Genomic DNA, 12,382 nt, shown 5'->3' with positions numbered 1-12,382 from the left:
TGTGTGGAATGTGCAAGTATGTGAATGTTCTAATATCTAGTGTTCAGTACCTTTTAGGTACATATCTTCTTGCAGCATCAGCCCTTTCCTTGTCAGCTTCTGTCAGCAGGGCCTGCCTCTGGCTCACAGCTTAACTTTGCTTTATGTTAGCAAAGTCTTGACCATTACTTTAGTTCAGGCCTCAGGCCTCATACTGGGCCTCTGATACCAAGGTTTATATCTTAGGGCCTCCTCTTACTACAGGCAACATTTCAAAACTGAACTGATTGTGTTTTTCATTTTTTGAGTATCAACGGTTGCTCTATAAAATTTTCCTTTTAAAATGAGGTAACTTTGTACTGTACAATGCTTGCTTTTAATAGCATTTATATTCAAACTAAATTATAAGTTAAAAATATTCTTGGAAGATAAAATTTTAAAACATAGATACCTAATTTACTGAACACTGCATCTGGAACTGCTTTAGAATGGTTTATATTTTATCTTTTTCAGAGATGTTTCACCTTTATGGACAGGGGTTTTGTGTTCAAGCAAATCAATAACTACATCAGCTGCTTTGCTCCAGGGGATCCAAAGGTACTCCACTCCTTTAATAACTTAAAAATGTGTTGCTCTTTTTGGTACACCTATGTGACAAATTATGTGTTGAGATCCCAGAATGTTCTTCAGTTACATTCAGACATATTTTCAGGTTAGTGTCCCATTCATGTATAGTCAGTGTGTTACTTTTTGCTTTCAAGACACCTTTGGTATTTTTGCCTCTCAGAATAGTGCAATTGGCTGTGACATCTTCAAGGAGGAAGAGTGTGACTGGTACAATTCTTTAGCATCCCTAGCTGGAAAATGGATGAAACAACATCAATGAGCACTTTATGCAAGACAATGAAAGTCTCAAGGAACAAATTGACAATAATTGAAAGCGAGCCCTCTGATATCTAAGATGTTTCTACAAATCTATGACCCTTCTAACTGCATGTGCCATGCAATCCAGGCACTCACTTTTTTTTTTAAAGAGGTGCATACGATCTCCTCCAGGATCTCAAACAGCTCTCAAATCTTGCATGCCACGCTACATAGACTTGATAAAAGTAAGAAATGTAACACAGAATTCAACCTGGCTTTCAAATGCTATATTGTGGTAAAGAGCTCTCCTGGGTCTGCATGGCATGACACATATAGTCCCTAGGATTGTAGATTTGTAAAGGAGAGAGAAATAACTAGTGTTAAGAAATCTGTTTCCTTTTTAGCTATGCCTCCAGAAAATCACTAAATTATTAAATTGTATAATTTACATCTGAAATATTTTTGCAGACCCTTTTTGAATTCAAATTTGAATTTCTTCGAGTGGTGTGTAACCATGAACACTACATCCCTTTGAATCTACCTATGCCATTTGGAAAAGGCAGAATTCAGAGATATCAAGGTAAATCCACATTTTTAACTATGTAAATGTTAAAATTTTAAAAAGGACAGGTTGGAGTTCGTAGCGGTCGTGGAACAAGTCAAGGTGGCAAGAACCATCTTGCAGGCTGCCCTGCATGTGGCGGACTCGTGTATTTGCACCATGTCCTCTGCTATTGGCATGAGAAGATCATCATGGCTACAAGCATCAGGCCATCACCCCAGAGGTCCAGCAGACCATCCAGGACTTGCCTTTTGATGGCTTAGGACTGTTTTTGGAACAGACTGACTCCAAGCTCTGTAGCCTTAAAGATACAAGGGCAAATTTGAAATCTTTGGGGCTACATACATCAGTTCCTCAGAGGAAGCACTTCAGACCCCAGCCACCTCCTCGTCACTTCTACCCTGCCCAACATAGGTAGGACTCTAGGAAGCAGAGAGGAACAACAGATGAAGACCTTTTCAGCCCCCGTCTGACATGGCCAGAGCTCAGCAAGGCAGTCCTCCAGCTCCAAGCAGGCCTTTTGAAGGTGCATCAGAGTGGTGACACACCAGCCCAGAGCCCGGATCCTTCTCCCTGCTTCCTGAACCATCTTTCCCATTTCTATTGTGTGCAGGCCCAGATAACCTCAGACGGCTGGGTGCGGCTCACTTTAGAAGTGGGATATTCTCTCCAATTGTGTTCCTCCTTTCCCCGTCCCTTTTCAGGGACCCCTCTCACCAGCAGCTTTTATTTTACAGGAAGTGCAGTCACTCCTATGCATAGAAGTAGTAGAGAATGTTCCTTAGGAGCTAAGAGGAAAGAGATTCTATTCCTGATACTTCCTAATCCTGAAAGCCAAAGGAGATCTCAGATCCATTCTTGACCTGCAAAATCTCAACAGATTCATGAAGAATTTGAAGTTTCACATGGTATCTTTGGCCACTATCGTTCTCTCCATGGATCCGGGGAAAGCAATGCAAAGTAATGTACACTGGAAAACATAATCCCAACTATACATATAAACTCATGCACATATAAATTGATGGGGTCTAAATTAGCTGTTACCATTCAAGAAAGAGATCTTGGAATCATTGTGGATGGTTCTCTGAAAACATCCACTCAATGTGCAGTAGCAGTCAAAAAAGCTAACAGAATATTGGGAATCATTAAGAAAGGGATAGATAATAAGATAGAAAATATCAGATTACCTCTATATAAATCCATGGTACCCCACATCTTGAATATTGTGTGGAAAAGGTTCACAAAAGGCAACAAAAATGAATAGGGGGTATGAAACAGCTTCCATATGAGGAGAGATTAATAAAGCTGAGACTTTTCAGCTTGGAAAAGAGACAGCTAAGGGGGGATATAATTGAGGTCCATAAAATCATTACTGGTGTGGAGAAAGTAAATAAGCAAGTGTTATTTACTGTTTCTCATAACATAAGAACTAGGGGTCACCAAATGAACTTAATAGGCAGCAGGTTTAAAACAAACAAAAGTATTTTTTCACACAATGCACAGTCAACCTGTGGAACTCCTTGCCAGAGGATGTTGTGAAGGACAAGATTATAACAGAGTTCAAAAAAGAACTAGGTAAGTCCATGGATAGGTCCATCAATGTCTATTAGCCAGGATAAGCAGGGATGATGTCCCTAGCCTCTGTTTGCCAGAAGCTGGGAATGGGCAACAGAGTATGGATTATTTGATTACCTATTCTGATCATTCCCTCTGGGGCAGCTGGCATTGGCTAGTTTAGGAAGACTGGCTGCTTAGCTAGATGGACCTTCTGTCTGATCCAGTATGGTCATTGTTATGTTCTTATGACTGGTACGCCACCCTTGACTTGAAGGACACATACTTTCATATATCGATAGTCCTGGCCCACAGAAGATTCCTCTGCTTCATGGTGAACCACACTCATTATCAGTTTACAGCTCTCCCCTTCAGCCTGTTGGCAACTCCCTTCCCCCTCTTGGCATATTTACCAAGTGCATGGCAGTCATTGCCGCGTTCCTGAGGAAATGGCAGGTGCAGGTGTTCCCATATCTTGACGACTGGCTGGTCAAGGGCTGCTCCAGGCGCAGGTAGAAGCACCTGTAAATCTGATACAGATGACTTTTTCAGTGGACCTGGTCTGTTGTTGAATGTGCCCAAGTCGACTCTAACCCTTACCTAGAGGATAGAGTTTATAGGAGCAGTCCTAGACTCCACTCAAGCCAGGGTGTTCCTACCGGAGTCTCACTTCCGAGCCATTTGCTCCATCACAGACAGCTTCAGAGGTTTACCAACCACAACGGCACAGAACTGTTTGAAGTTGCTTGGTCACATGGCATGGTTGGCATCAGTATACAGACCAAACAGAGACAACTTGGACAAGATAGTTTTGCTTCCTCCCCAGGTTATTGAGTCCCTACTATGGTGGCTCAATCTCCAAACAGCATGTACAGCAGTCCCCTTCTCCAGGCCCTAGACCTTGCTGTCTCTAGTCACAGACGCATCAGCGTCAGGGTGGGGAGCACATCTCAGGGGTCTTAGAACTCAAGGTCTCTGGTCCCAGGTGGAGCTTTTGCTTCACATCAATGTAGGGGATCTGAGAGCGGTTTGCCTAGCCTCCCAAACCTTCCAAACCCATCTGGAAGGCAGGTGTATATCAATGATGACAGACAGTACAACAGCGATGTTTTATATAAACAGATGGGGTGGAGCACGCTCTTCTCCCCTATGCTAGGAAGCCCTCAAGCTCTGGAACTTCTGCATAGCTCACTCAATACACCTAGAGACTTGTTAGTCTTCCGTGGTCCCAGAACAAGCTGACGGACCATCTAAGCAGACCTTTCCACTGTCACAAGTGGTCCATTTGCCCAGACATCATCAACAGCAGGGGTTCTCAAACTAGGGGTCAGGACCCATCGGGGGTCACAAGGTTATTACCTGGGGAGTTGCAAGCTGTCAGCCTCCACCCAAAATCCCGCTTTGCCTCCAGCGTTTATAATGGTGGTATAAATTAAAAACACTTTTTTATATATATTTAAGAGGAGAGTCACACTCAGAGGCTTGCTATGTGAAAGGGGTCACCAGTACAAAAGTTTAAGAACCACTGATCAACAGCATCTTCCAGCAGTGAGGAGTTCCCCAAATAGACCTATTCATGTTGAGACTCAACAGGAAGTGTCAGCAATTTTGCTCCTTCCAAAATCACAACCTGTGATTACGGATTCATTTTTCCTCCCCTGGATGGACCATCTGTTTTATTTTTCCCACTTTTACCACTCATTCAGAAGGTCCAGCTCAAGGCCAGAAGGGACAGAATGTCAGTCATTCTAACAGCACCAGCTTGGGCCAGCCAACCTTGGTATACAACGCTTCCGGAACTGTCAGTAGCCCCTCCAGTCACCCTGCCATTGGTGCTGGACCTAATCACTCAGAATCCCAGCCTCAAATCTCTCCACCTCACAGCGTGGAAGCTTCATGGATAAACCCAATGGAGTTGACATGCTCAGAGCCTGTCAGAGAGGTCCTCCTTGGTAGCCAGAAGCCAACACTAGAGCTACTTACTTAGTCAAATGGAAGAGATTTTCGATGTGGTCAGTACAGAAGGGCGTGTCTTTGATGCAGGCCTCAATACCCTTCATTCTGGACTACCTGTTGCACCTGAAGTAGTTAGGTCTGGTGGTGTCGTCCTTAAAGGTTCACTTGGCAGTGATCTTGGCATTCCATCCTGGGATTGACAGCCGATCAGTCTTTGCTAGCCTGATGCTGGGCTGCTTTCTTAAGGGACTTGACAGATTATACCCTCAAATTCACCACCCAGTACCAGCATGGAACTTTGACCTAGTGCTCTCCAGGCTGATGGGGACTCTCTTCGAGCCCTTAGCAAGTTACCACCTTCCATGAGAGGTAGAGGAGCGAGCATTCCAGGTTGCTATAACTGTGACCATGAGAATGTCTGAGCTTAAGACCTTGACATCCTGTACCTCCATACATGGTATTCGATAAGGACAAGGTTCAGTTATGGCCTCATGCAGCCTTTCTTCCAAAAGTGATATTCATTTTCACACAAGCCAAGACATTTTCCTTCTGGTGTTCTACTGTAAGCCACGTGCCAAGATCTGAAAGCAAAATCTCCACTCCCTAGATGTTAGGTGGGTATTGGCTTTTTCACAAATCAAGCCAGCTCTTTATTGCAATAGCAGATAGGATGAAGGGGCCTCCCTGTCTCATCCCAGAGAATTTCATCGTAGATCGCATCCTGCATTGGAACTTGCTATGACTTGCAAAGGTGCCAGCTCCGGCTCTGACTATACATTCCATGAGGACGAGCACACCTCTACTGCATGTCTGGTGCAGGTCCCTATTCAGGAGATTTGCAGGGCCACAACTTAGTCATCGGTCCACACGTTCACCTCGCATTATGCCATCACTCAGCAGGCCAAGGACAATGCAGCTTTTGGCAGAACGGTGCTCCAATCAACAAATCCATGAACTCTGACCCTACCTCAAGGGAAATGCTTGGGAATCATGTACTTGGAATCAACATGAGCAAGCACTCAAAGAAAAAACAGTTACCTACCTTCTCGTAACTTGTTTTTCAAGATGTGTTGCTCACGTCCATTCCAAGCCTCACCCGCCTACCCCTCTGTTGGAGTACTCCAGTAAGAAGAAACTGAGGTGGTGGCAGGTTGTCAGGGGCCTATAATACACCACCATGAAGGCACAACTCCAGGAGGCTCCTCAGCCAACCCAACGGTTACCACTAGGGGAAAAAGCTTCCACTGACCGTGCATGCAGTATGCACGCACTTACTTAGAATGGACATGAGCAACACATCTTGAAGAACAATAGTTACAAGAAGGTAGGTAACCATTTTTTACTCTTAATATTCATTGTTACTAGTTTTCGTAAAATTATACTTAAAGCTATGGTTGTTTTGTATTTCACTAACTGTCTAATGTCTACGTGTTGAATGAACACATGTTATATATGACAAATGTCTGCCTGACAAAGCCATACAGTTTTGAGGCTAAGTGGGTTTTTGAACAAGCCATGTCTAAACTGTTTTTGCAACTAAGCATGAACAAAGGGGGAAGCCCATGCTTGTGTTAATTGGCAAATTAATATTAATTACACCCTTCCTAAACTACAACTTATACTCTATTTTCAGACCTCCAGCTCGACTATTCATTAACAGATGAGTTTTGCAAGAATCACTTCTTAGTGGGACTGCTCCTACGGGAGGTGGGAAATGCATTACAAGAATTCAGAGACATCCGGCAGATTGCAATTAGTGTGCTCAAGAATTTGATGATAAAGCATTCTTTTGATGACAGATATGCTTCCAGGGTAAGTTTACTGCTACTTCAACAATTAGGAAGTTAAAAAGTTTAGGTATGTACATTTTCAGGTTTTATGGATGGGAAAATACTGTTAATTTGCATATGAAGTATCAACAGAAAATAAGTGTATCTACAGTGATAAAGTTTGTATATAGTTGATAGATATTGAGATAAACATGGGGTTCTGAAAACTGATTTGTGTTTTCATTTTTTAACTATGAAAAAATATACTTATTAAAAGAACTGCATGTTACATTTAAACAAATTATAATGTAGGCAAATGTAGTCAGATTTTCTTATTTACTCAAAATGATTGCTTTTTAACTTATTTATTTGTAATGATTATTAACCATTATTAATATTCAACTAATTTTGGTTAGTCCTTCCATGATCTATTAGAAGGACAGTTAGTTAATACAAGTGGAATTGCCAGTTGTAGTAAATATTATGACTTTGGAGTTTCCTGATTTTTCTAAATTTTGAGGGCCTTGTGTTGCAGTGAAGCATCCTGTAGATTGCCACGTACTTTTAGGGGCGAAAGAAAAATGCAGACCTGTTATTTACCAGGCTGCACGTGGCAATAGACTGTATAGGTAAGGGATGCAAGGAGGATATGGGTCACGATGCAAACTGCAGGCACGCACACAAATAAAATTAATTAATTTAAAGTTTTATTGGGGATAGTTACAAGGGGTAGGGGAGCAGCGTATGATTAGCTAATAAGGTTAATGGAACTTAAAACATACAATGGCTCAAGTATTTACTATCAAACAATATTTATAAACAAAGATGCAGTAAACAATATTTATAAACATGGATGCAGCATTTAGTAATAACCAGTACTTATGAATACAAACCAACTCATAACGACCGGCAAACATAGAAACTCTGCTTAAAACACGTGAGCTGAGAGAGGCTTCGAGGTGATCAGGCTCAGTTACGGGTGTGCACAAGGTACACAGGATTCGTTTTTCTTTCTCCTCATCTGCCTGCACATGGCAGACCAGCCTATGATACCCACTATGACATCATAGAAGTGTCATAGGGGACGGGGCCCAAAAACTGTGTGTGTTCGTTTCTGATTGGTACAAGCAAAGTTTACACCAAGTAGAGGAGCAGGTGCCTGAAAGTCTGGCTTCGCCCCCAAAAGGTAAGGAAATGCATATAGTTCAGAATGCGTTTAACACTGAATGACAAAGGAAGAGGCCAGGGCAATACTGGTATGGGCAAGTTTTAGGATGCAGACAGGAACTTATCTTAACACCTCTGTGATTTTGTAACTGCAGTTCTGATGGACTTCTTAACTTTGCATAGTTTTAGGTTGACCCTTCCCGTGTATTTAGTTTCAAGTATGTATCATTTTGTTCTCCAGTGGCATTTTGAAATAGTAAGGAAACAAATTTCTTGACCTATAAATTTTAATTGAAGCATTCATTGTTGAATAATAAATATTTAGTGGTCAGCATTGTATATCTGTATACTAATGAATACATGTTCTAGACCAGCGGTCCCCAAGCTTCTGAGGGTTGTGGACAGGGGGCCGGGGATAGGAGCAGGGCCATGGCTGAGGGCAGGGATGGGAGCAGAGCTCTACCGAGGCTGCAGTGGGGGCCAGCAGCCAGGCCTGCAGCCAAGAGTAGCTCTGCTCCTAGCCCTGTCCTCAGCCTCAGCCTCAGCCCCAGCCCTGGAATGGAGCAGCAGCCAAGGCTAGGGGTAGGGGCAGGAGTAGGACCCAGATTGGAGCGCACTGAGGTTGAGGACAGGACCAAGCCCAAGGCCAGGAGCCAGGGACATGGCTGGGGGTGGGACTGGAGCAGAACTGGGGACAGGGAGGAGCTGGGTGGCACCCCTTCCTTGCCCCCCGTGGGGATTGGCCCAGGCCATGCCATGGCCCCCAGAAGTTCCTCCACGCCCCCCTTGGGTGTGTGCCCCACAGTTTGGGGGCCTCTGTCCTAGACCCTGATTTTAGCATATCTTTTCCATTGCTAAACATTAGGTTCTGTAGTTTGGGGAAGAATGGTGTAAGAAACATTCCTATAAATGGGGTTGTTTGTTTATTTCTTAAATCACTGGTTTCATTATTTGTTTGTTAACAAGAACTGTGAATCTTTGTTCAGAGCCATCAAGCAAGAATAGCCACTTTGTATCTACCAGTATTCGGACTGCTGCTAGAAAATGTCCAACGAATCAATGTCAAGGATGTGTCACCTTTTCCTGTTAATCCTTCCAGCAGCGTAAGTGAGCTGTTTATTATTTGACATTCAGAGTTATTTTTAGCAGAATATATTCAATAATGTGCATGCTGAATGCTATGGACCTGATTCTTGGGTCCAACCAAGGTGCACTTAAATCACCATTGTATTTCATATATTCTGGGGTCAGCAGCAGGCTAGCTCAGTCTGGAGCATAAATTAGACCAGCCTTATGGCTACTCTATCTAAAATAAGCTTGTAATGGCCCCATAGGGACTCTTATTACACCAAGGATAGCCAGAATAGAAGAGACCTCAAGCTATGTCCCCACCTCATTTATGTCAGAATGACAAAGAAGTGCTGTTTATGTCAAAGGACAAAGAAGTGGTATTGGTTTGTGTGTTAATATTTGCTTTTTATAGACCATATTGGTCATGTTCCTGTATTTTGCTCATTCCAAATTTCCATAAAAATTTATTAGAATTTTAGGTGCACAGGAAATGCAGCATATATATGTTAATTTCTTTAAAAAAAAAAATCAATTGCCTATTTACGGGTACACACAAAGAAGCATTAAAAGAACATTAAGGTTACAAAGTCAGACTTTTAAATTAGGTAATGCCAGAATCATTGTTGTCTGTGCTATCTTAATTAAGCCCTCTTTTGCATATGCACTATGATTAGGATCCTTTATAAATGACAATTTCACAGAAAGCATGGAAATCATGAAAATGACCCCAAATCGTGATCATTTAGACGTTTTCCTTTTTTAAAGAAGTATTTACAACAAAGTCTTTAATACAAAAAAAATTAGCTTCCCTCCTTTTTTATTCAGAAATTGGGCATTAGTGTTTGAGCTGTCCTGCTAACTATATCAATAGCTTGTATTTTTGCTATTATTGACTCTGATCCTGTTAGCATTAACACATGTACTTAACATGCTTGAAGTCAATGGGGCTACTCAACTACATAAAGTTAATCACATACCTAAATATTAGGAGGACTGGAGCTTTAGTTTTTAAAATGGAGACAAAGACAGGAGTCTTGGTTGTACTCAGCAGACAGCTGATGTCGATGGAATCTTTTATTATTTAATTCAGTCAAATGACATAAAAATTACTAAGTAAAACAAAAAAGAGAAGTTCACAGTATGTTTTCAGAAGGAGAAATTTCTGGATGTTGTAAACAGAAGTAAGGCAAGTCTAAATAAAGTCATGTTAAAAAGCATATGCCCAATTGTGAGCAATGTTGAAGTAAACATATTGACATGTTAGAGGTAACCTTAGGTATCCTGTGTTTGTTTCAGTGGGTTGCAGCATATACTTTGATGTCATCCTTGATTTTAAAAACATCAGATATCGCATTCCTTCAGAGAGAGAGAGAGAGAGAGAGAGAGAGATGTAATATGCGCGCACACTAATTTTGAAATGTCACAAAATGTACATTATAATCATTTGTTTATTTCTTTTCTAAACAGAGTGCAAAAGATGAACCACTTAGTATGCCAGCTGCAAATCCTTTAGTAACACCACAAAAGTCAAGTAACACTTTGGATAACAGCCTCCACAAAGATTTGTTTGGTGTTATCTCCGGCATTGGTAATACATTCTTTTTTAAAATTCTGACTCGTTTTTTCTTGTTTCTTTACTAAAAACCCTTTAAGTCTTAATGTCATCACATTTTGAAAACATGTACTATGAAAAGATTTAATCATTCGAGTCAAGTGAGAGTTCCTTTCTTGGATGAAACTCAGATCAACTGCCAGTCGTGAAAGTAACAATGTGAAGGACATCACTTCAAACCGTTGTCTTATGGGGGGTTTTCTGAGCCTGGAGGGCAGGCAAAAATATATGAATATAGATCCATTCTGGTATAGCCATATCTCTGCCAATTCAGTGTAGCTTATTTATATTTATAGCAGGGCTGTCAATCGATTAAAAAAATTAATCGTCCTTAATTGCACTGTTAAACAATAACAGAATACTATTTATTTAAATATTTTTGAATATTTTCTACATTTTCAAATACGATTTCAATTACAACACAGAATACTAAGTGTACACTGCTCACTTTATATATATTTTTTTACAAATATTTGCACTGTAAAAAAACAAAAGAAATAGTATTTTTCAATTCACCTAATACAAGTACTGTGGTACAATCTCTTTGTGATGAAAGTTGAACTTACAAATGTAGAATTATGTACAAAAAAACCTGCATTCAAACATAAAACAATGTAAAACTTTAGAGCCTGCAAGTCCACTCAGTTCTATTTCTTGTTCAGGCAATCACTCAGACAAACAAGCTTGTTTACATTTTCAGGAGATAATGCTGCCTGCGTCTTGTTCACAACGTCACCTGAAAGTGAGAACAGGAGTTCACATGGCACTGTTGTAGCTGGCGTCACAAGATATTTACATGCCAGATGTGCTAAAGATTAATATGTCCACTATTCCAGAGGACATGCTTCCATGCTGATGACAGGTTCTGCTTAATAATAGTCCAAAGCAGTGTGGTCTGATGCATGTTCATTTTCGTCATCTGAGTCAGATGCCACCAGCAGAAGGTTGATTTTCTTTTTTGGTGGTTCGAGTTTTGTAGTTTCCTTATCAGAGTGTTGCTCTTTTAAGACTTCGGAAAGCATGCTCCACACCTCATCCCTCTCAGATTTTAGAAGACACTTCAGGTTCTTAAACCTTGGATCATGTGTTGTAGCTATATTTAGAAATCTCACATTAGTACTTCCTTTGCCTTTTATCAAATCTGCCTAAATGGATTTGGAATTTTTGGCACCTAAACCATCAGTTCTTGCATGCCTCTCTTTTTTTATGCTGCTAAAGATTAAAGAGAATGCAGCGCTGAGTCTTACCCCTTCCTGGGGATGGGGTGCCCAATCCCCACTTTCGGGAGATAATGATAGAAAACAATAATTTAGATGAAAGCAGCAAAGAGTCCTGTGGCACCTGATAGACTAACAGATGTATTGGAGCATGAGCTTTCGTGGGTGAATATCCACTTCGTCCGATGCACTTAGATGAATTTAGATGAATTGCTACTGGTTAGCACCCACAATTTTTTCCCATTCTGTGTGCCGTAGGTGTATTTTCTGGCTCCCCACAGCTAGTTTCAGATTATTTTGGGAATCATAGAATCAAATTGTTAAAAAGGGACCGCCATGATCATCTAGTCTAACCTGCTGCCAAGATGCAGGATTTACTGTATCTAAACCATCCAAGATATATGACTATCCAGCCTCCTTCTGAAATCTTCAGTGAAGAAGCTATCACAACCTCCCAAGGGAGTCTGTTCCATTCTCCTGCTGTTCTTAATCTGCTATGCTGCAGTTTGAATCCATTGGATCTTGTCTTGCCCTCTGTGGAAGAAAACAAATTTTATCCATCTTTTTTATGGCAGTGTAGACGAGTGGACTCACCCCTGCCGTGCATCCTGCTGGTGACTTCTAAGAATTA

General features: G+C 41.3%; 1 protein-coding gene across 23 annotated transcripts in view; it reads left to right on the top strand.

Annotated features, from left to right (window-relative positions):
- The window catches only part of DOCK9 (dedicator of cytokinesis 9), a 326,125-nt gene that overhangs the window by 207,648 nt on the left and 106,095 nt on the right, over window positions 1-12,382 (top strand). For all 23 annotated transcript variants that reach the window (XM_030567760.1, XM_030567843.1, XM_030567769.1 and 20 more), the window contains exons 29-33: window positions 493-576; window positions 1,312-1,423; window positions 6,549-6,727; window positions 8,838-8,954; window positions 10,390-10,510. In XM_030567760.1, the coding sequence (XP_030423620.1) occupies window positions 493-576; window positions 1,312-1,423; window positions 6,549-6,727; window positions 8,838-8,954; window positions 10,390-10,510 (613 nt within the window). The remainder of the gene's footprint in view (window positions 1-492; window positions 577-1,311; window positions 1,424-6,548; window positions 6,728-8,837; window positions 8,955-10,389; window positions 10,511-12,382) is intronic.

The sequence above is a fragment of the Gopherus evgoodei genome, chromosome 1 (genome assembly GCF_007399415.2).
Source record: "Gopherus evgoodei ecotype Sinaloan lineage chromosome 1, rGopEvg1_v1.p, whole genome shotgun sequence".
Taxonomy (NCBI): domain Eukaryota; kingdom Metazoa; phylum Chordata; order Testudines; family Testudinidae; genus Gopherus; species Gopherus evgoodei.
Note: the sequence above shows the minus strand (reverse complement) of the source record. Positions and strands in the feature narration are given on the sequence as shown.